Here is a 26,713-nt window from a genome sequence, read left to right on the forward strand (position 1 = left end):
GTCCCCTCTCTCCATCTCGTGTCACGCCGGGGGCACCGCCTCCTGCATCCCAAAAAGTGCTTCTGGGCTCTCGCAGGAGCCCGTGACCAGCGGGTCCCCTGAAACCACCTGCGGGTGCCTCCACCCCCACACATGCTCTGTTGGCCCATAAAAAAATTAATGCTCAGTGCAAATAAAGACCATTAAAAAAAAAAAAAGGCACCAAAAAGAGCCATGCTTTTAGCCAATCAATTAAAAAGCACAGCGAGGGGACTAGCTCACTGAAATATTAATTTTTAATGAGATTCTGTCTGAGCTCCTCCAAAGCCCTAGGGGCTCCCTGGGCTGGCAGGCGGGTACTGGGATGCAGAGCTGTGATCAGAACCCAACAGCCAGCACCCCTGCACCCATGGGTAAGCACCCGGGGCCACCAGAGCAGTCACACACTACATCCCACATGCAGCTTGCTGAGAAACATCATCCCCCCAGGTGCTGCCTGCGGTGTGGTGGCCAAGCGTACCTTTGTCCCTCCACTCTCAATCCTGCAGCAGGGCCCTGAGCCTGCCAGCAAGGAGCTGTGGGGATAGATCAGCAGCCCAAGACACCAGCAGAGCCTGGGCCCCTCTGGGCTCTGTATTTATAATAAAAAATCATATACAAATACATACATACATATTATATATATATATATATATAAAATTGGGCAGGAGAGCCTGACTGGCTGCAGGGCCCTGGTTCACCCCACTCAGCACGGTGCCCCTCTCCACCCCGGGCTTCCTCCTCCTGGTCTGCTCAGTTGATGCTTAGTTTTGTACCCACATCTGTTCCAGGGGGAGCTGGCAGCCAAGGGGCATCAGATACTGTCCAAGAAGTGGAGGCAGCAGGCTCAGGACATCCCCAGGCAAGAATCTTCCTGCTGCTCTGTTCCTCAGTTTCCCCATCCATATTAGGGTCATAGCGCAGGTGATGTGGGTGGAATGTGGTTCGAGATGAGCCTGGTGGTGACAGGCACTTGTTGGCAGGGAACCACCACAGGACATGCCCATGGCAGTGATGGCTGGGGTGCTGCCCCAGCCCCAGGCACTAGGGCACTTGTATCTGCAGGTCCTCATCTTCGTCAGGGTCACTGGTGCCATCCCCAGGGTCATCGGGGCCGAAGCGGGTGCTGCGCATCTTGCCAAAGAGCGGTGTGCTCTGCTGCCGCCGCAGCCTGCAGAGGGAGAGATGCCAGGGCTGGCAGCAGGGTGAAGCCCCTGCCTCATCCCACCCCCCCCCCCCCAACTCACGGGGCACCCACCAAGTCTGGGAACTTGCACCCAAACCAGAGAGGCACCATCACATCTCCAGAGGATGTGCCTCAGTTTCCCCATCTGCAAACCCAGCAGCTAGGGACTTCTCCCATGGAGCAACCCCGAAAGTCCTGATGCAGAGCTAAGTCACAGGCTCAGTGTCATAATGGCCCAGTCAACAGGAAGCTCAGTGTTTTTAGCTCCTCACTCACTCCCGCATTAAAATTCATCAGCGAAGATTTATGGGGCAAATTTGAAATCAAGGGCCCAGGACTGCGAAGACACAGCTCTCCCATCGTTCCCTGGTTGTTTGCTGCATTTTACTGGAAAGCATGAATTATTCAGGGTGAGTGTGCTGGAGGGGCAGGGAGGAGGGGGAAGACGAAGCCTCCATTATTCCTCTATGATTTAATGAAGATGTCCCAATAAAATAAAGGAAGAATATAAAAACAAACTCCCCAAGTACCTCCTGGAGACGTTTTGGAGCAGAATTGAACTCTCTCACGGCCATTTCATCTCTTTATTGCTAGAGAAGCAAAGTGAGGCCAGTGAAAAGGTTTTAAGAGCAATAAAACCTGAGGCCTTTTCAGTGGCTGCTGGCTCCCTATGCCTGCATTGCTGCTACTCCTCAGGCTCAGGTCTGCCCAGGGCAGCCTGTGCCACCCAGGGACAGGGATGGAGGCGCCCCAGCAGTTGCTCAGGATCAGAGCCAGGCAGGGGCCAGGAGAATGCAGTACAGGCAAAAACCTGTACCTGCAAAAACCTTCAGAGTCTTGAGCTCTGTGATTTGTATTGTTGAATGTCTCAGGTGGGACAATCCCAGATGGGAACAAAGGTGCTCTCCATTAGGACAAAAGGCCTGAGCACCCTGACTGCTCGGGGCAGGACACCTCCCCAGCTCTGGGGACATCGCTGCTGGCTGGTCCCAGCACAGCCCTTCCCCTCACCTCCAGCCAAGGAGCCCAGGACAGAGAATGCAGCCTAGGCTCAGTTCCCGCTTCCCCAGCCCTGCTTGTGCTGCCCTGACCCTGGGCATCATTAGGTGAAATCCCAATGAAGCCAGGCTGCACTGGTCTGCAGGAGCCTCATGCCGGTTTAAGTGGGAGGGGAAGGTCAGACAGTTTCCACTGGCGCAAACGCTGCTCCAAGGATGTGCTGGGAGCACTTGGCCCCTGCAGCCACAGGTCAGACAACGCTTGGAGGTGCTGGTGGAGGGACAGCTGCAGGGAGAACACCAGCCCGCCCTTGTGTCCTCCTCAGCCCGTCACGCCCTCTGACCCCGCTCACCGGGACTGCAGGTGCTCCAGTTGCACCTGGAAGCTCTCGCTCTGCTCCGTCTGTTCGTCCAGCGATCTCTGCAGCTTCCGTGCCTGGTTGTGGGCCTCATCCAGCTGCGGGAGGGGACAAGGACAGGGATGGGGCTGTCTGCAGCCATGGAACAAGCAGAGCCACCCCCTCCCCAGGGTGTGCTGCCCACAGGGGCTCACCTCGTCCTCAGCTTGGGCCAGCTCCTTCTTCAGCTCCTCCACCCTCAGGCGCAGCTTCTTCACCTCGCCCTCATGTTGTTCCACACGGCGGTTGGCATGGGCCAGTTCAGCCATCTTCTCCTGGTACTGCTTCTTCAGCTTGGTGTGGATGTGTTTCAGATCGGCCAGCTCCTGCAGCAGGAAGGGGGGCTGAGCATGGCTGCTCTGCGGGTACTCCCCCAGCAGCCCCTCTTCCTCCCCAGGGACCTCTCCCACCACCCGCCATGATGGAGGAGCAGTAACAGAACAGAGATGGGGTCACTGCTGCCCCCTAAACGAAGGGTGAAGGCAGAGTTTGGGAGGAGGTCCTGAAGGATGCTGAGCCACCTCTGAAGTGACAGGGGCACGCAGGGACCCAGGGCTCCCTTGGAGGGAGCGGCACAGGGCTGGGGAGGCCCAGGGTGGGATTGCCCATCACACCTTGTTCTTTTCGAAGAGCTCGGCCTGGATGGTTTTGAGGTCGGTGTCCAGGGCACTGGCCGTCTGGCGCCGCTTGCGAGCCAGTACCTCCTCTAGGTCCTCGATCTGTGCCCGCAGCTTCTTGTTCTCCCGCTCCAGGTTGAGCTTCTCAGTCTCCAGCCGCTCCCGCCGGCCCCACTCAGCTGCGTTCTCTGCCTGCAGCCGCTCCATCTGGGCAGGGGACGCAGGGTAGCCCAGGGGTAGCAGAGGTTCCCCTGCTCCTCCAAATCCTCTCCTCTCTTAGTGGAGTGCCCCAGCTGCCCCCCACCATCCAGCCTCACCTCCATGCGCAGCTCCGCCAGCTTCTTGTCCATGCTGGAGCGAGCACCCAGTTCGTCCTCCAGGTCCTCCGAGATGCGTCCCAACTCATCCTGGTGGATCTCCTTGAGGATGTTCAGCTGCAAGGGGGATACAGCACCCGAGTCACACAGTGACCACCCACCCGGCACCAGTTGAGCTCCCACTGCCCTGTCCTGTCTCCACAGTCCCCTCTAGGCTGGGGGGATGTGTCCCCCTTGGCCACTCCACAACTGCCACCTCTAGCAAGGCCTGGAGTCTCAAAACTCTGGGGAAGGACCAGAGTAGCTGGATCAATGGCACTACCACAGGGACATGCCACCCCCCAGCCTCTGGATACCTCACTCACCTGCTTCATCACCTCCTGCTTGTTCTTGTTGAGCTCCTCATACTTGATCTTCCACTGGCTGAGCTCGCCCTCCAGCTTCTCGATGCTCTTGCTGAGCGCCAGCTTGTCCCTACGGAGAGGCAGCCCCAGTAAGGGCTGGCAGGACCTTGAGGTCCATCCCCTCTCAGTGGAGAGAGCTGCCAGCCAGGCTTGGATGGCACCCCACAAGCCTGAAGCCCCAAGCACTCACTCCCGCTCCTTGAGCAGCACTTTCTGGGACTCATCCAGCCTCAGCTTCAGGGCAGTGATTTTGGTGGCATCCTCCTCAATGACGCTGACGTCCTCCCAGAGCAGACGGCTCCGCTCCTGGCGGGAGAAGGAGGCCCGGGTGCCTGGGGCACCCCGTTGCTCCCAGCTCTCAGCACCCTCCTGCTTGCTCTTCAGGATGTTCTCCATCAGCTCCAGCTCCTGTAGTGCAACAGCCAGCCCAGCACAGGGAGGAAGGAGTCATGAGCAGGAAGCCAAGGCCTTCCCCAATGAGGGTACAGCCCTGGCTCCCCATGCACCATGGAAGCCAGCCACTGCTCTACAGTGTGTGATAGTCATCAGCATCCCCAGCTCCTGCTCCATATCCTTCCCTCCTGGGCCCCCTTTCTTGACAGCCCAGCCCCATCAAGGCTGATGAGGATGCCCCTGTGCATCTTCGCACTTTCACACCCACCACACTTTCTGCCTCCAACCTCTGCACCTTGCTCCATGTACTGTGCTATATTAGGGAGGGGTAGTACTGACTTATTACACCAATCTGACTGTGACCACCATGCTACTGAGATCTTTAACCAGGCTCCAGGAGCGCACGGCAAGTCAGCTTGCTGCAGAAACCCCCCTCAATGTTTGCTTGCTTGTGCTTTTCGTACATCCACAAAATCCATGGGTGGGTGTGTACAGCACTGCAGCCTGGTCACTATCAAAGCCCTGCTTGCTCCTGGGGATGTCGGCATAGCTGGCTGGTGAAGAGGGAGCCAACACTGTTGACAGCAAGACCTCCCAGAGAGGAGAGCTGCTCCTGGTCTCAGGAAATACCCGTGGACGAAATCACAGCTGGGAGCTGCTGCAGGGATGCTCCTGGCTGCAAGAGGCTACGGGTTTGTCCCCATCACTGCGGGGCTCCTGTCAGGGGAGCAGCAGGGACGTGCCCACAAGGGATGGGTCCCCCCCATCGTCCTCTCCCTCCTCAAATCACATGATTTTTCTTCCCAGCAATCTGTTTTCCAGCAACATGATGTCCTCAGGAGCCAAGTAGAGAGCCCGTGCTGGGTGTTTCTGCTTACCATGGGGTGTTTGGGATGCAGGGGCTGTGTGCTGAGACCCCTGGTGAGGCTCTATGGTGGTTGCACAGGAAGCCAGGGGAGGCTGCTGAGCCGCAAGCAGAGAACAAGGTTTTCTGGCAAAGCTGTACTAAACTCAACAACACACCCCTGCTACAGATGCTGTGGCCTCCAGCAGTGCAGCACGATGATGTTTACTTTTCCTGCTTAAAAATGTGCAAACTGATTCCTTTGAGTTCTTACACCAGAAATTTCCTGGTTTCAGCGCAGAATACGGCTTACAGCCATTAACTGTAACCTCAGTCGACTGCAGAACATGGGGCAATCCTCTGGACAGCCTGTGCCTGCTACACACATACACCAGCTACCACAGCACAATTATCCATGCCTATTTGTTAGTTTGTTCTCAGATTTCACCCTCGGCAGCCATGCAGTCAGATGTACTGAACCATCATGATACAGTTTCCCAAGATGCCACTGCACTCCTGTGCAGTGTTTCACCTTGACTGAGCAGATGGCAGCAGAGCCACAGCCCGAGGACCTGGGCTCATCCCTGGGGTAGCTCTGGTTCCTCCTCCCAGGTCCCCCTCTTCCAGCACAGACCTCTGCCTAAAACCCACATGGACACACTGGTGCTTGAGCTGACCCTTGGAAATGCCAGCAGCATTCCCGATGGCATGGTCCCCTGTATCTGGGCACTGAATTTTGCTCAATGCCTCCAAAGGAAAAGCCCCAGGAAAGGGACCTGATGCAGTTCTTAGGTCATCTCACTGCACGGGGTTTTGGGAGTCCTGGGCCAGCTGCTCTGCTCTGAGAGGGATCTGAAAAAAAAAATGTGTCTGAAAGAAAAGAGCCTAACTCCATCCTTATTGCAGCCTCCCTTCAGGTATTTATAGACATTGATGAAATCCCCCTGAGCCTCCTCTTCTCCAGGCTGAACAGTCCCAATTCTCTCAGCCTTTCCTCACAGGAGTGTTGCTCTAGTGCCTTCATCATCTTCTTGCCCCTCCTTTGACTCTCTCCAGTCTGTCCATGGCTCTCTTGCACTGGGGAGCCCAGAACTGTACCCAGCACTCCAGGTGTAACCTCACCACTGCTGAACAGAACAGGGGCAGGATCACCTTGACCTGCTGGCAACACTCCTAATGCAGCCCAGGACACTGCGGGCCACCTTTGCCATCAGGGCACATTGCAGGCTCATGCTCACCCTGGTGTCTACCAGGACATCCAGGTCCTTTTCTGTCAGGCTGCTTCCCAGCTGGGTGGCCCCCAACATGTCCTGGGGCCTGGGCTTCTCCCTCTCCAGGGCCACCACCTGGTTCTTGCCCTTGTTGAATTGCAGGAGGCAGACCATATCTCCAGCCTGCCCAGGACCCTCTGGATGGCACCACGACCCTCAGGTGCATCAGCCACTCCTCCTGCCTTTGTGTCATCTGCACATCCACTGAGGGTGTGCTCTGCCCTATCAGATCTTCATTAATGCAGATCTTAAGCAGGACTGGACCCAGTGTCAATCCCTGGGGTACACCGCTCATCACTGGCCTCCAACCGTTCTTGGCACCGTTGATCACCACCTCCCAGGCCCAGGCATTCAGCCAGTTTTCAACCCACCTCAGTCTGCCCATCCAGACCCTGCGTCAACAGCTTCTCTGTGAGGACCTGACAGGGGACAGTGTTAAAGGCCTTCTGGAAACACAGGCAGACAACATCCACTCCTCTCCCACCATCTGTCAGGGCAGTTGTTTAATCACAGAAGTTTATCAGGTTGATAATGCATGACTTTCCCTTGGTGAAGCCACACTGACTGCTTCTGGAGGTTTTCTTGTCCTCCATGTACTTAGAAATGGTTTCCAGGACTAGCTATTCCATCACTCTTGTCCCAGCAGCCAGATTCAATTCTATTTAGGCTTTAGCTTTCCTAATTTCATCCCTGGAGGCTCAGACAATGTCTCTGTATTCCTACAAGGCTACCCATCCTTGCTTCCATCCTCTCTATGTCTCCTTTTTTTGTGTTTGAGTTTGACCAGGAGCTTCTTTTTCATCCATGCAGGCCCCCTGGCATTTTTGTCTGACTTCCTCTTTGTTGAGATGCATTGCCTCTGAGCTTGGAGGAGGTGGTCTTTGAATATTAACTAGCTTCCTTGGACTCCTCTTCCCTCCAGGGTTTTATTCCACAGTACTCCACCAAGGAGATCCCTAAAGAGGCCATAGTCTGCTTTCCTCAAGTCCAGGGTAGTGAGCTTGCTGTGCATCTTCCTCACTGCCCTAAGGAGCCTGAACTCCGCCATCTCATAGTCGCTGCAGCCAAGGCTGCCTTTTACCTTTATGTCCCCAACAACCTGGTGAGCATGAAGTCCAGCAGACCACCTCTCCTCATTGGCTCTTCTATCACTTGGAGAAGGAAGCTCTCATCAATGCATTCCAGGAACTTCCTCGATTGCTTATGTCCTGGTGTCTTGTCCCTCCAACAGATGTCAGGGTGGTTAAAGTCTCCCATGAGGTCCAGGGCCTGCGAATGTAATGCTGCTTCTGTCTGTCTGTAGAGGGCCTCATCTGCTCGTTCTACCTGGTGAGGTGGCGTGCAGCAGACACCCGCTATAAGGTCACCTATACCTCCTTTACCTCTCATCTCTTTAATCTTAAACCAGAAGTCCCGAAATTCCCAAGCAGAGCTTCATGTGCTCCAGCTGCTCTCCCACACAGAGGCTTTCATCCCCTCCTCATCTTCCCAGCCAGTCCTTCCTAAACAGCCTGCATCCCTCCACTGCAACGCTCGTTATGGGAATAATCCCACCACGTCTCCATGATCCCAACAAGACAATAACCCTGCATTTGCACATACATCCCCAACACATCTTTATTCCTCATCCTGCATGCATTAGTATACAGGCACCTAAGAAAGGTGCCCCGGCATGTTGAGTTCCTAGAAAGGGATTAGGGGATTTTTCTACAATGGTGCCTAGTAGGCTCTTCTTTTCTTACATGCAGGTGCTGCGGGTGACCCTGCTGAAGCCCCATTTTGCCAATTTTGTGATCCCTCCCTATCACATCACCCTATGCCCATTACTCACGACCCTGTCCATCTGGTGACACTCCCCCACCCCACCACTCCCAGGGGCTCAGGCCCCAACCTGCCGTGCTCTCAGCAGCACCACCCCACCTGGGAGAACTCTGCTGCGTGACGCTATGCCATCTGGCCCCACTGGCTGCAGGACCCCCATCCCATTCCCAACTCCTGCAATGCCTACCTTTTCCCAATTCTCAGGATTTCCCCCCTTGCCTCCCCCCTGGCCCCAGCAGGGGCAGCGCCTGCAGCTTCACCTTGGCTTTGTGAGGCGCCTCGGCCCCCACGTCGCGCACGGGCTCCCGTTCTGTGTCAGCCTCACCATCTCCATTGGTGTCGGTGTCAGGGCTGTGGTCCCGGCCACGGAGGCGTGCCAGCTGCCGGCCCAGCTGCTGGCGCTCCTGCAGCCCTTCTTGGCGCTCGCGGCGCAAGCCAGCCAGCTCCTTGGTGAGGGCCTCCAGGCGGTGCCGCAGCTGCCGCACCTCCTCGCGCGCGCGGTTGCGCTCGGCCCGCACCTTGCTCCACTTCTCCCGCCAGTTGGCTGTGCAGTCTGACCACCACCGCATCGTCTTCTCCATCTGGGCCGCCCGTGCCCGTGCCTCCTCCAGCTCCCGCAGCCGCAGCTCTTCCCGGCCCTCCCAGTCCCCCTCCAGCAGGGCTGGCGGGGGCCCGGGTGAGGGTGTCCCGCTGGGTGGCGAGGGAGGGGATGAGGCAGGGGCCAGCTCGCCCCCGCTGCCCCGCTCGGGGCCCAGCAGGGCCAGCAGTGAGCCCCCGTGGAGCTGGGGTGAGCCGGCCAGGCGTGAGGCCCCGCTCTGGCTCATGGCAGACCTCCCTGGTGTGGGCCCTAGGGCAGTTGCATCACCTTTGCCGTCACTGTCGGGGTGTCCCCTCTGATGTGGGGGCCTGTGGGAAAAAGGAGGTGTCAGGAGAGCCCATGCAGCGGCTGGAGAGGGAGAGGGAGGAGCTGAAATGCTCAGATGGAAGGGGGTGGCATGGCCTATGTGGGGACATAGGGACAGCCACCACCTGCCTCCTGGGATCATCCTGAGAGGCATCCCCTGGCACCAGATACTGGCATATGGCTCATTTTGGGAGGCAGCACACTAAGCCTTGAGATCTCTAGTGAGGTCCCTAGCAATGACCCAAGCAAGGACCCTGGTGACATTCCCCAGTGAGGTCCCCAAGCAGGCATCCAGCAAGGACCCAAGGGATGTGACCAGACGAGTCCCCATTGAGGACCCCAATGGCATCCTCAGAGAAATTCCTGGTGATGACCTCAGCAAGGACCCAAGTAATGACCCCGGCAGGGTCCCCAGTGAGTGCTGCCCCCAGCAAGGACGCCAGCTAACCACCCAGCCATTGGCACCTTATCCTGTCTTGGCTCCACAGGTCACACTTGCAAAGTGCCCGGTGCGTGACAGGGATGCACATGGGGCAGGAGGTGGTTCTGCCACCCTGAGTCTCTTCTGAGGGGGAGAGAGGGCAGATGGGACCCCCATGCCATCACCCCCTGCAGGTGCCAACAGCAAAGGTCGGGGCAGGATGGGGTCAGCCATTTCACTGCAGGGGCATGGAGGCAAGGACAGCTGCCCTCCTGCCCCACATGGCACCCACCCCAGCGCTTGTCCTGCCCGTCCTGGGCAGCTGCAGGACCCATTCCTGCAAAACACCAGTGTTCAAGCCCCCTCAGAGTTACTGGGGGAGCAGGGCTGGCCATATCACAGGACCCAGCTGCAGCCCCAACAGCTCCTGCAAAGGGTAAAGGTGCCAACAGGATGGAGGATGGCAGGAGCAGCTGTTGGAAGTGCACTCCAGCTTGAAACCAGAGAGCCTCTGGAGTGCCGGCACTGCAGAGCGCGCATTCTCCCCACCACCAAAGGGCCAGGCTGGGCTCTGCCAGCTCACCTCAGCACTGAAGGCAGGAGGATGAGTGCGGAGGTGGCAGGATGCACTCTACAGTAATATGGGAACAACAAGCTCAAGCCAGCTGCCTGCAGCTGTGAAATGACCTCGGTGCAGCAGGGAAGCCCTGGGCTCTGCCAAAAAGGGAAACCAACCCAGGAAACCTCAATGGGAGGTTGCTACACCTCCTAATGGGATAAGTACAGAGGCCAGAGCTAGCCAGCCCGCAGCCTGCCAGTCCATCAGTGTGGAGCCAGAGCCAATGCCGGTCTCAGCATCCTGCTTCGGGGGTCACCTCTAGGCAAACCCCGCTGCTGCCAGGGCTGGGGTACTGCCAGAGCCCTCGCGTGGATCCAGGAGCTCCCAGTGGGAACGACGTGGGTGAAAACTTAGCACGTGCCCTGCACCGTGTGCTCCACGTGGTGCGGCCACCATGGAGGGGGCAAACCTGAGGCTGCCCTGCCCCGGCCACGCACCTGTGCCGGCTGCCACGTCCCAGAAGCACCAGCTCGGGTGTGCTCAGGCAGGGTCCCGGACCTGCAGCCAGGCTCTGCAGTGCGAGCACCAGGAGGGTGCCCACGCCAGGCAGCGATGCCGTGCTCCGACGGCGCTCACTGAAGCACTTGGCTTTTGGAAGAGCTCTACGGGAGGTGCAGCCAGAGGCTTGACAGCAGAATGGTACCGCACTCTGGGTCCCGCGGCACCGGGGAGCTGCGGGGACGAGCTCAGCGCACCGAGGCCCCGGCAGCACCGGACCCGCCGCGGGCTCCCCCCCCCCCCCCCCGGTGCCACCGCGCGCCCCCCGCCGGCCGCCCCGGGCTCCCCGCGGGGGCGGAGCCGCCCGTCCGCCGCGACGCCCCATTGGCCGAGGGCGCTGCCACTCAGCCGCCCGCTGGTGACGCGCCCGGCCCGCGGGAGCCGCCGCATTCCTTCGTGCCCCCCGCCCCGCCCCGCCCCGCCCGGCCCGGCCCGGCCCGGCCCGGCCCGGCCCGGTTCGCTTCAGCGCTGCCCGGCTCGGCCCGGCTCGGCCCGGCTCGGCCCGACTCGGCCCGTCCCGGCCCGTCCCGGCCGCCCCACACCCCCCCCGCCCTGCCCCACCAAACTTTCTTGCAAGTTGCCCGCGCCGCCCCGCCCGGTGCCGCGCCGCGCCCCCGCCCGGTGCCGGCCGCTCACCGGGTGCCGGCGAGGTGCGGGCAGCCCGCGCGGGCCGGGGCGCTGCTGGCGGAGTCCGCTCCTCCTCCTCCTCCTCCTCCTCCTCCTCCCGCCGCTCCCCGCCCCCCGCCCCGGGCCGGGCCAGGCCACGCCACGCTCGCGGCGCTGCGCTGGGGCCGGTGGCGGCGCGACTCGGCTCCGTGCTCGGCCCGTGGGGCCCGCCCGCGGCGGGGCTGGGAGGAAGGCGGCGCCGCTGCATCGCGCGTGGGTGCCCTGCGGGCAGCCCCTGCGCGCGGCCGCGTGGCAGGCGTCTGGGCGCGCACAGCGACACCCGCACACGAGCGTGCTGTGAGCGTTGGCACAAGGATGTGCGTGAGGGCACGGGCATGCGGGTGTGTTGCATGCGTCTGCACAGCTGCGCGTGCGGTTGTGGTTGCCTGTGGGTACTCGCAGGCGTGCCCAGGAGTGTGCTCGCTCTTGGGGAGTCTGCTCGTGAGCGTGCTCCATACAGGGACTGCACGGGCGTGTGCTCACGTGTGGGCACGTTCACATGCAAACTCGAGGCTATGCATGTGGGGCTGCAGCTGCCAGGCTTCGTCTGAGGGATTGAGCACTTACAGAGCTGCTGGAGCTGCAGCACTGGAGGCTGGCTGCAGGAGCAGCTCCCACCCACCTTCATCCTGGCCCCGTGTGCTCTTGGGGGCGTCACGCCACTCCAGGTCTGCCATTTAGGGGCTCTGGCTGAAGATCACTTGCCCCACCCTCAACTGCAGAGGTTTTCACAGGATTCCTCCCTGCTCCATGGGACGTAGTGCTGTGTTTCAGGGTCCTCGTAGTGATGGGATGGCCCGCCATGGGTCCCTGCAGGTGAGCAGGTCCAGGACAGCCACACAGCGCTGTGTGTCCTAGCGGTGGCTCTGCCCTGCTCCAACCAAGCAACAACAACCCTAACCAAAAGGTTTTGTTCCAAAACAGGATAGTGGGAAAGCTTAGGATTGCCATTAGATATGGAGGCTGGCCACTGGAAGGAGGAAGCATGCTTTGCTGGAGCTTATTTCCTCCCCAGGGAGGGCGCAAGTGCCAGCCCAGCTTTTCACCAGACAGCAAAGTCTCTGGGTGGTTGTGATGCACCCAAAGATGTTCAGGTCCTCTCCATCCAGAAGCATTTCACATCATGGTATTCACCTCCTGGATCGTCTTACCTCCGCAACACCATTTTCCCTGGATATTTTTCCTTTCACTGGAGGTTTTCCAGCCAACAGTTCTGAAATGTACGTGGCCCTGAGCACTTGTTTCCCATGGGAAGGGATGCAGTGCTGATGCCCAACACTCCCCCAGGTCAGGCGAGCGGGGAAAATCAAGTTAAAACGAAGCTGAAGTTGCCTGTGTGTGTTTTTACCCCTTCCCTCAAAGCCTAGTATTTTTCCACTGGAAGCTGCCTCAAAACACCAGGGAAGAGGGTTTGCTCTCCCACGCTCCTTCACTGCAATTTGCCTTGGAGAAAAATGATTTTGCAGGCAGTTTGAGGAGGGGCTGGCCTGTGCTGCTGTGCTGGCCGGCAGGCTGTACTTTTACCTGCTTCCGGAGCTGCTGGCCCTTCTGGCACTGAAACAGGCTTGGAAACCTGTCAGAGCTTTTTGTTGGCAAACTGAGCAGTGCAGAGGGGAGGAAGAGCTGATGCCAGGTTCAGAAGACATTGAGGTTGGAAGTGAACTTCTTGCTTTTAGCTGGGAGCAGAAGTTATTTGAAGAAAATAAAGCTGAAAGTCCTGTTTTAGGAAACAGCCAGTTGTATCAAGAACTTTCTTGAATTTTCTTCAGAAAATGCTCAGATGAAATACTCTAAGTGTTTCTTAACTGCTTGCTTTGAAAGTGTCATCATGGTGACACCAGAAGGCTCAAGGACCTTCTGCAGCATTAAGTCCTTTTGTGGTATTCACAGCTTGTCCCAAAAGCAGCAAGTGCCTGATCGTGCCCAGCAGTCCTCCACTAAATCCACCCCAAAGGGCTCCCGTCTTCAGGATGGAGGCCAGTGGTTGTGCCACTCCATGGGCTGAGACCTGGAGACTCATTGCATAGGTGGCTGCAGGTGCCAGGGACCCTGTGTGGGTCAGCCAGCATCGCTGCCCAGTGACGGGTACTGGCACGGCTGAGTCCAGGCAAATTCATCTCACAGAGGGCCCGTGAATTTGGGCTGGGCTTCTCTTCTGGCTGCTCACCTCCATCAAAGCTGCCCTCAACAGGAGCTGTGAGAAAGAAATCTGGTTACACATCTGTGACTGCATTCCCTGCCGCCGCTGGCTGGGGGTAGTCCACATGCCAGTCCCTGACATGACCTGCAGTGCCAGTGGTGCTGGGTGCCTGCAGGCTGAAGGTAGCTGCCTCTGGGCTGCAGGGTGAAGCTTTCTGGGGGCAAACAGATCTTTCTGATAAAAAGAAAGATGTGTTCTCCTTTGGCTGGGCCAGCTGGCACCATTTGGGCATTGATCTGTCATGGCAAGGTGCCGTACAAAGGACAGCATGTGGGTGGGTCTGGCCAGCAGTAGCTGTGGCATCAGACTGTGCCATCCAGCCTCTCCATGTGGAGCTCCTCTCCATCACCTGCCTTTGGCCTCAGAGGTCTTTCCCCATTCCCTGGTTCTGGCTGCAAACTGGCACTGGCACAGCTGCGGTGCTGGCAGAGGGGGCTGGAGGGGGCCAGGCTCCGCAGAACAGGAGAGCCAGGGTTACTAATGAGGCAGGGAGAAGCTGATTTGATGCAGAAACTCAATTATATCAAATGTGACCTGGGAGGCAATTGTCCTCCAAATGGCAGACCTGTGCCCTCACAGCCTTCGGCCTCAAAGCTGCAGTTTGGCCATACCAGGGACACTGCCCTTGGTGTGCCAGCTGCGACCCTGGACCCCAGCAGAGCATCTGGAAAGAATAAGCAACAGGAAATATAAAAGTGCTGTTGATTTAATCTTCTCATCTGCATATGAGCACTTCCTTTTTTGCTGCACAGATCCATAATGCAGAGCGATAACTAGCGGCTCGCCAGCTTAGCTGTGGTGCCTGCGCCAAGCTTGTGGCACAGCAGCTCCAGAGACACCTGAACACCGCTGCAGCTCCACCAGCCCAGCTCCAGCAGGTAGGGGCTTCCCTGCAGGAGCTAGGGACTTCCTAGGGTTGGAGGGCAGGAGGGGTTCCTGCACAGCATGGGGGCTTCCTGGGGCCAGGGCTGAGCACACAGCACAGGAAGGAGCTGCTGCTCACCATGGTGTCCGCAGGCGGCATCTCCCAGCTCCCTTTCCTTCAGCATCAGCATTTTCCTCTCCTGGCTCTGTCTTGGGGGAATGATGGCCCGTGGAGCCCTCATGGGTGCTGGCCCTCCACGGGTGGTGTGGCGACACACCTGTGGTGTGGTGAGACTGGAGTGCAGGCTGTGCAGTGGGACAGACATAGCAGCAAAGTGCCAGCCGTGGGCTGCCAAACACTGCTATAGCACTGCGGACTATGGACAGCCTGGGGAGCAGCCACCTGCTGACCAGGACATTGCTGCTGCTGCCATGTGCAGGCAGAGGCTTGTGGCAGTCATGGCTTAGTGCTCGGGGGGTGTCAGCACAACGGTGCATCACCAGCCCACGACACCTCTGGGAAGTCCAGCTGCACTGGTCACTACTGGCCTTGGCAATGCAAAAGGGTCTCTCCTGCTATGTCGCGATGGCAGTACAAACATTTCTGCATGTATTTGTGCATGGGGAGTACACCACATTGAGGTCTGCAGCCTCTCTCCCTCACAAGAGCTGCTGCTCTTGGGGTTCGTGTTGTCACTGCAGATGGAGGAGCCGAGAGCAGATATGAGGGCGTTGTTGCAACAGATGCAAATCTTACTCGGTGCCTTCCACCCTTGTGCTGGGGATGCTTCCTCCTGGGGAGCTCAGGACCAGGACAGTCCCAGTGAGCCCTGGTGCTGTGGCAGAGTGGGTGGCAGCACCACCGGGATTTGCATGGCAGGTGGCAGCACCACAGGGATTTGCATGGCAGCCTGTCCCAGCCCAGGCTGGCCAGACAGTGGCTGGGCACTTCCCAAGTGTGATCCCAAGGCTGGGACTTTGTGTCCGCAACATCCCCCTTGGGGCTCCAAGCAACGCCACCTGGACCCTGTCCTCATTCTGCCCCCAGCCATGGAGCTCCACGTGCCCTCGGCATGTGGGAAAGGGCCCACCCTGCGACTGAGTGGTGGCCAAGGGCTCCTGGGTACCTTCCACAGGAGCAGAGAAAAGTGTGGAGATGACCACCCTGCTGCTGACCACCCTTGTCCTCTGCTTTGCTGAGTCTGTCTTGCCATGCCAAGGTAGGGGCATCTCCTGTAGATCTTCCCCGTGCCACCCTGCTGCCAGCAGCAGAGTCTGGAGATGATGCCTGCTGGTGTTAGCTGGGTGGTTTGGGGACCATTTGGGACTTCCCAGCTTGGGGGGGAAGGGGAGGATGGGAGAAGACTGGGGTGAGAGGGGGATGGAGAGTGGGGAAGGGTGCTGTGCATTGAGGCTCAGCTCCCAAAACACTTCTCACAGACATAGAGGATATACAGAACTTCACGCTCCACCTGGCTGAGGGGCTGGAGCAGCACAGCCCCCAGTACAACCGGGACAGGTGAGTGGCAGCTTCATCCCTGCTGTCCCCAGGCCCTCCACATCCCCCGCAGCCTCAGGGGCCACTTCGCACTGCACCCTGTCCCACAAGCCCTCCTTTTCCCCTTGCAGGTTAAATCAGCTTGAGCAGGTGCTAGCCTGCAGAAAACCTGGCAAGGAGGGATGGCACTTCAAGGCCAAACTGGTCGAGACCCATGTGTTTAGTATCACGGCAGACAGCTTCAAAGGTTTAAATCTCACCAGCAGTACGGTCAGTACCCCTGTGTTGCTGGGCTCTTCCTGCAGCACGCACACAGCATTGGCCCCTCCATCCCTCCTCCCTGCACGGGAGGTTCTAGGGGGATGCCGGGGTGGCTCTCGTTCACCTATGCCAGGGTTGACAAGGAGCAGGTTGGTTTTTGGCACCTTCTGAGTATGCTTTACACGAGCCAAACCCCGGGAGACGTGGCTCTGTCGGGGCTGCCCCAGGCAAACAGGCTGCAGATCCCCAGCACCGACACTGGGGGGCTTCTGCTGTGCACTTGCAGAAAGCCGGGGTTTTCACCCAGCCCCCTGTGCCGTTTGGGCCTGAAGATCTGATTTTACAAAACAAGAAGCCCCGAGCCGTGGCTTTGCTCGACAAAGAGAGAGATGCAAAGGACGGCAGACAGCACTCGGGCCACTTCTGCAGAACAGAGCAGAGGCTGCTCCGCAGCACTTCCTGTACCAGAGACGACGAGACTTCCTCGGCTTTGTGGTCGGATCGCTCCAGCCAAGTTCCCTTCCTTGTAAAGCGTAGCTGCTGCAGAACAAAGCAGCTTTCACAGGAGCTCTAGTGTGGGTGCCCATGTGTTAGCTGGGACCCCTGCTTGGGACCTGGGGGAGCAGAGACACTCTGGGGGCACCTCCCAAAGCACGACACCCCACTGGGAAAGCATCCTGGTGCAATGCCCTCTGCTCTCTGCTTGCCCCCCCCCCCCCACCAGATGGGGTGAACATCTACGTGTCCTTCCACCTGCAGCCCCAGCCTGTGCTTGTGTTGCAGGCTGGGGGGTCTTCAGCCTCGGGACTTGGAGCAGCTGCAATGCCTGCATGTCCACAAGCAGCTCTGACACCACAGTGGAGCTGGGGATGTGGTGCACTGGGCTGGAGCTGCCACCAGAGCTGGGGAATGCTGTGGAGTGATGCTGAACTGGGGTGGCTGTGCCGGGGGGCAGCTAGGGCACCACCCTGGTTCCCAGGCCTGTGGCTCTTGTGGGCGGTGTGGGGCAGAGTACTGCTGAGCTGGCTGGGCGTTGGATGGCAAAACCCTTCTCTGCCCTCCCAGCAGGCACAGAAAAAGGGGCGAAGCATGGCACAGTTCGAGCACGCCATAAGATTCCCAGAGGAGCTCATGCGGGGCATCCGGGCACAGGAGGAGCAGACGCTCGTCTGCATTTACATCCACAGTTCTTACATCTTCCTGGTGAGCCAAGGCATGTGCTGGTGGGGTGAGGGTGCCTGGGGAGACCTCTCCAGCCACCCTGGGCAGCACTTTCCAGCAGCACACTGGCCCAAATGCCATGCATTGCCTGCACCATGCAGGGTGCCTGGGGTGGGTGGGATGTCCTGTGGGGCTGCGACGGGGGCCTGGGGTCTTCAGGCACCTCCCACAGGAACCCTGGCTCTTGCAGGATAAGCAGAACAGCTCTGTACTGAACAACCACATCCTGGGAGCCTTCCTGAAGAACAGGACCGTGACTGGGCTCAGGAGACCTGTGGAGATCCAGTTCTGGCACAACATGGTGCTGGTGAGCAGAGCTCCACTGTGGGCACCAGCGATGCTGGCCACATCCAAGCTCTGGAGATGTGGGGGATCCCCAACGTTGTGTTTCCTCCTGAGTTGGGAAAGATAAGATTTATCCCTCCTTGCATCAGGATCAGGATGTTTCTTTGCATCCGGGGGAGGGGGGGGGGTTCTTCCCCAGGGAGCAGAGACTGTTCCCATCTCTCACCTCCTCCATCCCCTTCCCACCAGGATGCCTCCAATGCAACCTGTGTCTTCTGGGTGCCTGGAGCTGGTAAGTGTGTCCATAGCCAGGATGGGGGGACGGTCAGCTTGGTGCCAACCTGAAGGCATCGTCTGCCAGCCCCCAGGCAGCTCTCGCCATGGGAAAAAGGGAGAAGATGGAGCAGGGCCAGCAAGGAGCCAGCAAGCCTGCCCCTGCCTGTCTCCCATCCGCTGTGTGGCATGTGGGGAGCCGGGGCACCCTCTGACAGCATCTCTTCCACAGACGCCGGCAGTGCAGGCAGCTGGAGTAGTGAGGGCTGCGAGACCCAGCACAAAGAGGGCACCGTTGTCTGCCTCTGCAACCACCTCACCTACTTTGCCGTCTTGATGGTCCACAACCCTTCTTCCCTTCCCGTCTTCCCCCTGCTTAGCTCTCCAGGCAGCTCAGTGGGGATGTGGGTGTGCGTGGGTGTGCGTGGGGGTGTAGAGGGTGCTATGAGGGGTGGTTTTTGCAAGAAGATTCCCCCCCCCCCCCCATTCTCCCAGCTGGTGGGTGCTGTGTGGGACCTTCCTGTGGCTCACCCCATCCTTACCTCTCTTGGGCAGATCCAGGCACAAAACCTGAGCCAGCGTGAACTGGAGTCTCTCACCTACATCAGCACAGTGGGCTGCTCCATCTCAGCCACTGCCACCTTCTGCACCCTCCTGCTCTGCTGCTTCTTCAGGTAGAGACATTCCAATGCCACAGCATGCCGCTCCAGGCCATGTGCCATGCCGTGCCGTGCCATACCCTGCTGGCTGGTAGGCACTCACTGGCACCCCCTTGCCCTCTCTGCTCTTGCAGGCGCTGGCCGCAGGACAACACGACCAGGATCCACATGAATCTCCTGGCTGCGCTGTTCCTGCTCAATGGCAGCTTCCTGCTGAGCAAGCCGCTGGCCACCAGCACCAAGGGGCCCTGCCGGGCCGCTGCTGCCCTGCTCCATGGAAGCCTCCTCTGCTCCCTGGCATGGATGGGTGCCGAGGCCTTCCACCTCTACCTCCTCCTCGTCAAGGTCTACAACATCTACATTCAGCAATACCTCCTCAAGCTCTGCCTCTTTGCTTGGGGTGAGTGGCTCCCATGGGCTTCCGCTGGCACCGCTGCCCCAGCCGAGCCCCACACAGCCTCTACTTGGCCCCCAGGTCTGCCCACGCTGGTTGTGATGGCTGTTCTGATCTTCAGTGGAGAAACCTATGGGTACCATGTCATCAGCACCACTGACGGCTACAAGAATATGAACATGTGAGTGTGGGGGCTGCTGGCTCACCATGAATCCCAGGTACCCCATGTACCCCAAGCTCCCCATGCACCTCGGGTTCCCCATGCACCCCAAGGACCCAAGGCTGACTTGGGTCCAGGACCAGCACAAGCTGGTGATAGCTCTGCAGGTGACACTTTTTTATCAGCTTGGACATTTCTCTGGAATCCTGCAGGCCCCCACCTCACTACAGATGGGGGCACCTTCTTGCCATGCCCCCTCACAGCTGGTTGCTGTGGGCCTCAGGCAGCTTCAGGGGCACTTTTCCCTCCTAGATGCCCCATCTCCCAGCACCATGGGGTGATCGGGGATGGCTGCATCCCTCCCTTCCTCCCTCCACCACCAAGCCCTGCCACACACCCAGCCCTGGGGTTAGGGGCACTGGCCCACGTCTCCACATGAGTGTCTCTCTGTCAGGTGCTGGCTCACCAGCCAGCTGGCCCACAAGGTCACCCTCTGCTATGCTGGCCTCATCCTGCTCTTCAACATGCTGATGCTGGTGGCCGTGGTAGCAATGCTGAGGAGGATCCAGCGCCAGAAGGGGCAGGCGAGAAGGGACTGGGCAACGGTGCTGGGGCTCACCTGCCTGCTGGGAACCACCTGGGGGCTGGCCTTCTTCAGCTTTGGCGTCTTTCTCATCCCCCAGCTCTACCTCTTCACTATCCTCAACTCCCTGCAAGGTCAGTGGGGAGCACCTGGGCAGGGAAGGAGGTTGGGGGGAGGGAAACTGTTGGGGGCTTGCAAGCTTCCCACTCTTCATCCTTCCACTATGGCAATGGGGAAGCCTGCAGCTGTGACCGTGCCACCGCCCCCCTGCAGGTCTCTTCATCTGCCTGTGGTACCTCACCACATACCGCCGCAGCAAGTCCAGCTCTGACAGCAGCACCTCCAGATAACACGTCCTGCTGAGGGGCTGTGGGGATCCAGGAGCTGCAGAGGAAGTATTTGAGCTGCAAAGGAGCTGCCCAGAGCCAGGGGCCTGCACCCACCCACAGCACCACTGTCGTGCCCAGCTGCCCTGCACCATCCCGGACACTTGGCTCAGGGGGGCCGTGCTGCCCCCCCTCATTTTTACTGGAATTGACTTCTCCCACAGGGTGCAAATGGGCTGGAGCAGAGCGGGACATGGGACAGCCAGCCATTGGCACCCTCTATCTCAAAGCAGAGCAGCAGGCACTGCGGTGCATGGCGATCATTCTCCCCAGCATCTCCTCACCTGTGACATGGGGGAAGCAGCCTTCCTGCTCATCCAAGAGCGAGGTCCGGGACAGCGGCTGCCCGCAGCCCCAGTCGCCAGCAATCATGCACACAAGGGCTTTGGCTTAGTGATTCTGGAGTAGAGAGGAGGGTGGTAAATGAATAAATGAGCTGACAGCAAAGATAAATTGGCTTTCCTCCCTCTCTCTTATGAGACTGGACTCAGAGCAGAGCTCTTCAATGCAAATAAACTCTTTATCAGGGTTTAAACAGCCCAGCCTGCAGGAAATAAATAGAAAGGACAAACTGTGGGGACTGGAAATGTGGGTTGGAGATGGTGATTAAGCCCTGACCCCACGTGCTTCCCAGCGCACAGGGCTCTGTTAGCCTGCAACTACACAAGCCAGCTGAAGTTTTGCGCTTCCTAGCCCAAGATTTTGGAGCTAGGCATTCTTCTCTCTCTGCTGGGCTGCAGGGACATCACAGGTGTCACACCGTGGAGATGTTGGCATGGACATGAATCTCTGTACCTCTGTCCCCACGTTTGCAGCTCAAGGGTGGGCATGGACAGCAGCAGGACAACAAGGCCATTTACTGCTGCTGCCAGTTTCTGCTCTGGTGGCAGGAAAACAGGCATCACGAGTCAGCTCACTGCACATCTCTTTCTTCCCGTGCCACTCCATTGAGTGTTTTTCCCTTTCTGGCTGCTTCATGGGGCCTATTTCTGGGAACCCAAGGAAGCCACTTGCTCTTGTTCTTTGTTCTGTTCACAAAGGAAAGAAAGTGCCTCTGAATTTCCATCCATCCCACTCACAGCAAAGACAAAAGCCCTTCCGTCTGGGTCTTTGAGTGCAGTTTTGGAGTGCGCTAGGCACAGCCACAGCCGGCTCCATGTCCCTGTCCTGCGGGCTCTCTTGCACCTCGTGGCTATGAGCTGTGCATGGTTCAGCACTTCAGCATCTGACTTTGGCTATTAAAAGCAGCCTGGACTTTGGCGAGGCACCAAGTGCCTGGCTGGCAGCAAATGAGCCCCACTGTGAGCACCTCCTGCTGGGGAGTCACTTCCCAGTTCAAGCAGCTCCAGCTCCAAGCCGTAGGGAGGAGTTTTGTGGCATGAGTCATGCAGTTTGCTGGTGACTGTGTGCACTGACACTGGTGCTTTCATACGCCTTGTTCCTGTATCCGGTTGCTCTTGGAAAACAATCACCTTGTCACTGCCTCCCTGTGCAGACTATCCCAGGAGCACCAGGGCAGCGGGGTCCCAGCAGGGCACGGCACTCCCGAGGGAGCCAGGCAGAACGTGAAGGTGTTTTCCCACACTGACAGGCCAGGAGCAGGGATGAAGGGCACCCCAAGGCCCCCACACAGGTTGTGCCTGCATGGCGATGGGGACTGAAATAACATGAATTTTAGGACTGAAGGCACGGGGCTTTTGCTGGAGGCATGGGGAGGGCTGAGCCCCCAGGGGGCTCCCTGCACCGAGTGCACAGCTGATGTGGCCTCTCTGACGCCCCAGAAACATGGGCAGGAGGGGGAGCAGCCTGTCTCACCTCCTCAAGGAGAACTGATCCTATTTACCTTTCCTTTAGTCTTATCAGGCAAGATTCTGTGTATTTTCTCAGCATTTGATGCCTTGAGTGGGATGGGATTTCTGACCTGGGCAGCAGCTGGGATAAGGATGGAGCCTGGGACTGCATGGGATTGCAGCCCAGGGTGTAGCCAGGGCTTCTGCAGGGCAGGAGGCTCAGACCCACACTTGAGCTCTGCAGAGGGGCAGCCAAAGACCCGTGCCAGGCTGTCAGGGCTGATATTCCTGCCTCAGCAATGGCAGCTGGTATCTCCCCTGTGCCTGCCACTGCCACGCCTCACCACCAGCCTCAGGCTGAGGTGCCAGCCCAATGGACAAAGCTCTGGAAAGAGTGAAAATCCTCAAAGCCTGGGGGGAACAACCAGCCAAGGAAGACCCTTTTGGGATCTAGATTTGGGACTTCACTGCTGGTGCCTGCTGGAGAGCCGACCAATGCCAGTTTCCCACGTCCTATGGGAGCATCTTAATCCTTGTACTATCCCCAGGACCAGTTTTCACTCTGACTTCACAGACATCATTGCCGGCTTGTTTGTAGTGCCAAGCCCAAACAAACAAGATGGTTTTATTGCTCTCTACAGTTGGGTTTTACAGTCCTGGTGGCCAGCAGGTTGCTGTTGTCATTGCTGCCAGATGGAGAAACCCTAATGAGGGGAGGTCTGGCCTCCTGATTTGGAGACCTTTGGGATCCCAAGAGGCTGTAAAAGGCTGACTTTATGATCAAGGCTGAAAGATGCAGGGTCAGAGCCATAAGTGGCCCCTCATTGGGCTTGCAATGGGTATTCATCTGCACCTACTGGCAGGGCAGTTTTGGATCTGGATGCAAGGGGGACAAGCCAGCAGGAGCTGGGGACCGAGGCTCCTCAAGGCAAACCTCATCTCTTTCCAGAGGAACTGCCAGCTCCCTCTCCACCTCTGCCTCCTGCTTTCCCATGCAAATGAGCTCTCTCTGCTGCAGCTCAAGCCCAGGCAGCATGCAGCCCTCAGGGCAGCACATGTTTTCGTGAGACTGGCTGGGGGAGTGGGGCTCTGGGAGCGGGGCCAGGTGAGGCGAGCAGACGGGAGGCAGGGCAGAGCGAGAGCAGCCCACAGCTGTGTAACTGTGGAGGTCGAGGTGCTGGCATCCAGCTATTCTGGACTGTGCTAGGTGCTGTAACGAGGGGCATCGCCATGGTTTTGACTGGGGAGGCTCAGATCGGGCACAAGAGGAAAGTCTTTGCTAAGAATGTTGTGCAGCCCTGGGATGGTTCACTGGGGTTTCTGTCCTTGGAGGTTTCCCAGACTCAGCCCAACACAGGCACTGCTGCCCTGCCCTGGCATTGCTCACTGTCTTGCTCAGCAGGATCAGGGACCTCCAGACGTCCCCTCCTACCAGCACTGCTCTGTGTTGTGGCTGCATCATCCTCACCCTCCCCCTGCACCGACTGGAGCTGAGCTGAGCCAAGCTCATGGTTCACACCGCAGCAGCACCACTCCAGGGACAAGCACTCCTGCCTGAAACAGGCAACCAGGGAGGCAGGAGCCAGCCCCAAGCCCTGGAGAACCAGCGTCAGTGGATCACTGCGCCCAGGGACATCACAGCTATCAGCGAGCAGCTGTGCCCTGCCCTCCCCTAACCACAGACCCCAGCCATTGGGGACACCATGGGAGCAGCAATGCCAGCCCGAGCTGAGCCAGCCAGTGCAACCACAGCAGCAGCTCCTGTCCCTATGCCATCTGAGGGGAACGCACCACCCTTGCGCCACCCTGGCACTGGCTCTGGATAAGTGAGGTGGCTCCCAAGCTTCCATCCCAGGTGCTGCACCCTGCCAATAATGCAGGGCAAAAGGGTCTCGGAGCGGGGCTGGGGGAGGTGTTCCGCACTCTGGGCTGGGGCTGTGGCTGCTTTCCAGCAGGACTGGCACAGCCCAACAGGTCTCCTGCCTCTGTTGCCCATGCCTCAGGCTTCAGACGGCACCAAGGCACCCTTGCCTGCGCTGGCTCATAGCCAGCAGCAGCTTGGTGGCGAGCTCATCTGGTGGCGAGCTCATCAGGACACATCCTTGCCCGGCTGAACCCCGGTTCCCACAGCTGCACCTCCGCCCTGCTCCTCACCAGGCACTTCACCCACCCAAAGTGTTCACACCATGTGGGGGCAGGTCTTCCTCCCTGCAAGGCTTCAGGCCGAGGCAAGGGCTGCCTGAAGCCCAGCCTGGATGAGACACAGGGATACCCCCCGAGGGACTGTAACAACACTAGATAACCACCTAGGTTACTACCAAATTCACACTCACATGGACAGGCTCTGGGGTGGGTGCTCGCACAGCTTTTAGGAACTTTTAGGGCTTTTAGGAACTTTTAGGGCTTTTAGGAACGTCCCAGCTTGAGCAATAAATCCTTATCAGGCCAAGTGACTGCTGCTGGCCTGAGCCCAAGGGCAAATTTCCCTTGCAAGGGACAACACAAGGATTTCCTCCCCCCTTGCTCTGCAAGGGTCTTTGAAACAGCAGCAAGGCCTGCTGACTTAATCCGATAACATCAACAAGTGCAGACATCAACCTAAAAATAACTGTTAACCTCCTGATAACGTCAAGAGCAGACAAAAGTCTCTTTGTTACATAAACAGTTGCAAGAAAATGGCCTAAAATGTCCTTTCCTCATCAGAGCCACACCAGAGCCATGACCATAGGACAGGGGGTCAGCACCTGACCCATAGGAGAGCCACATCGCCAACTAGCTGGAGGAAGGCGTGAAGAGCCAACTCCAGCAAGGGCCAGGAAGGTGCAAGCACCAACAGGCATGAGGGGAAGGAGGCAGCCATACTCTGCTTGCTGATCATTTTTGCGTCATTTCTCCCAGGAGGCAGATTTATGGCGGTCCCTGATGGGGTCAGGCGAAATGGTCAGGGTGACCTGCGAGAGCAGGCTCAGCTCGTGGTGATGCTCCCACAGCTCTGGCTGCTACTGACTACATGCCGATGCTCGATCTGAAATTGGGCTCAGCCCCAGTCTCCGTAGCGTGGGACTGCTGCCCTTCAAAGGGAGCCATGTTAGCCATGGTGTGGCCACGTGAGGCCATGTGAACGGCCCCGGCAGGCAGCCTGGCTTCCTGTGGGAGCTGGAATTGGAACAAAGTCAGAAGCAGCTTGTGGGTGATGCAAATGGAGGTGCAAGTCACCGTGCTGGACTCCTCCAATCCAGGGCAGGAGGGGGGGCTGAGGCACCATCCCTGTCCCCCAGCACAGCCGTGTGGCACCTTTGGCAGAGGCCGACTTTTGCTTCTATGCCACCCAGCACCTTTGCTGCCAGTGTGTCTACCCTTCCCCCAGCAAAAAGAAAAGTTCCATTCAAACAACTGGAAATATCTGTGAGAGCCAGTATTTACCCAAGGCACTTCCTGGCCACCTCCCAGCGCACTCTCCTCCCCTCCATCTCCTTGGAGCCCGACTTTCTCCCGCACGACTGCTTTTCAGCACACACAAAAGGCGGCTTTGGCTGGAACCTGGCCGAGCTGTGCCCCTCTCTGCAGCAGCTTTGTGGGCTCTGCAGTGATCAGCACTGCTGTCACTCCTCACGGCCGTGATGCCCCCAGCCTCGAATCCTGCAGCTGCCCCAGGGTGAGGGCGCTGGCTGCCGGGTGAGAGACAGGGTCCCCACCTCTGGGCTCAAGGCAGGGAGGCCCCCTGACCCCACATCCCAGCCCACCTCCTTCAGATGCCGGGGTCTGTGTGGAGCCAGGTGCATGTGCGGAGCTGTGGGGACCAAGCCCCGTGCTCAGGACCCTTGATTTGGGCACGGGGCAAGGGCCGCTCTCCTCGTTCTGCTGCTTGTCCTGCTCCTTGTCTCCCTCATTTCCCGCGCAGAGCGGGGCAGAGTTCGCGGGGACACTGTGTCCTGGCTGCTCTCACATAAACTATTATTTTTTAATCCCTTTTGCAGCCAAGCGTGCAGCCTGCCAGCCAAACAACTCCTTTCCTCCTCTGGACACCCGCCAGCCCCTGCGCCGTGCCTGGAGCCGAAAGGTGCTGGGAAGGAGGCGGCCCGGCTCCCGGCCGCCCCTGCCGAGGTCCCCCAGGAGCGAGGCCACCCGGACCCCCCGGCCCGGCGCACCCGGCCCGGCTCCACCGACCAGGTGCCGCTCCCGGAGGCCGGAGGCACCGCGACCCCCCGGGGGTCCCAGAGGGTCTCGGCGGCACCCGGTGCGGCTCGGCTCCTCCCGGTCCCGCCCGCTGAGTCACCGGCGGCCCGGGGGGGCGGGGGTGGGCTGAGCCGTGCCCTGCCGTGCCGTGCCGAGCCGAGCCGCGCCGTGCTGTTCCGATAGGAGCCGTGCCGTTCCGAGCCGAGCCGAGCCGAGCCGAGCCGCGCCGTGACAGCGTGCCCAGCCCGGGCCAGGCCCAGGTACCGGGGTCGGTTAAGCCGGGCGGGGTCCCGGAGCGGCGTGGGGTGCGTGCGGGGCCGGGGGCAGGAGCGGCGGGGCCGGGCTGCTCGCGGGCTGCCTGCGGCTGCTCGGGGTTGGACCGCGTCTGGGGTGCCGGGCGGTGCTGCGGGCTCTGGCCCCGGGCATCAGCCCCCCAACTCCCGTGGGGGCCTCCTGGGGCCCGGGGTGCTCGGTGAGCTGTGGGACGAGCCGGGGCGCAGGGCTGCGACGTGTGCTGTGTGTCCCTGCAGAGGCTGCGACACCTCTGTCCCCGCAGAGACGGGTCTCCCCTAGGGCCCCCCCGCAATT

The 26,713-nt window shown here is 59.2% G+C and overlaps 2 protein-coding genes across 8 annotated transcripts; one reads left to right on the top strand and one right to left on the bottom strand.

Annotated features, from left to right (window-relative positions):
- Positions 1-253: 253 nt before the first annotated feature.
- On the bottom strand, positions 254-11,483 carry CCDC102A (coiled-coil domain containing 102A). 2 transcript variants are annotated; one of them, XM_040570889.1, is made up of 9 exons: positions 11,346-11,483; positions 8,528-9,173; positions 4,129-4,346; positions 3,900-4,008; positions 3,535-3,651; positions 3,215-3,424; positions 2,756-2,926; positions 2,556-2,659; positions 254-1,189 (listed from the first exon to the last, which is right to left on the bottom strand). In XM_040570889.1, exons 2-9 carry the CDS (start codon positions 9,089-9,091, stop codon positions 1,063-1,065), a joined length of 1,620 nt encoding a protein of 539 aa, XP_040426823.1. In that variant the 5' UTR covers positions 9,092-9,173; positions 11,346-11,483; the 3' UTR covers positions 254-1,062. The 2 variants fall into 2 exon arrangements, with proteins under 2 accessions (XP_040426823.1, XP_040426824.1); XM_040570890.1 differs by lacking the exon at positions 11,346-11,483 and adding an exon at positions 10,710-10,920.
- Positions 11,484-14,307: 2,824 nt separating this feature from the next.
- On the top strand, positions 14,308-20,730 carry ADGRG5 (adhesion G protein-coupled receptor G5). Of its 6 annotated transcripts, none has more exons than XM_040570884.1 (13): positions 14,308-14,453; positions 15,576-15,659; positions 15,880-15,958; positions 16,069-16,207; positions 17,264-17,401; positions 17,610-17,726; positions 17,954-17,996; positions 18,210-18,651; positions 18,771-19,036; positions 19,094-19,211; positions 19,645-19,907; positions 20,047-20,168; positions 20,324-20,730. In XM_040570884.1, exons 2-12 carry the CDS (start codon positions 15,596-15,598, stop codon positions 20,121-20,123), a joined length of 1,746 nt encoding a protein of 581 aa, XP_040426818.1. In that variant the 5' UTR covers positions 14,308-14,453; positions 15,576-15,595; the 3' UTR covers positions 20,124-20,168; positions 20,324-20,730. The 6 variants fall into 6 exon arrangements, with proteins under 6 accessions (XP_040426818.1, XP_040426822.1, XP_040426817.1 ...); XM_040570888.1 differs by having other exon boundaries at positions 18,210-18,316; positions 18,533-18,651; positions 19,112-19,211; positions 20,047-20,730; XM_040570883.1 differs by having other exon boundaries at positions 20,047-20,730.
- Positions 20,731-26,713: the final 5,983 nt, after the last annotated feature.

The sequence above is a fragment of the Cygnus olor genome, chromosome 12 (genome assembly GCF_009769625.2).
Source record: "Cygnus olor isolate bCygOlo1 chromosome 12, bCygOlo1.pri.v2, whole genome shotgun sequence".
Taxonomy (NCBI): Eukaryota; Metazoa; Chordata; class Aves; order Anseriformes; family Anatidae; genus Cygnus; species Cygnus olor.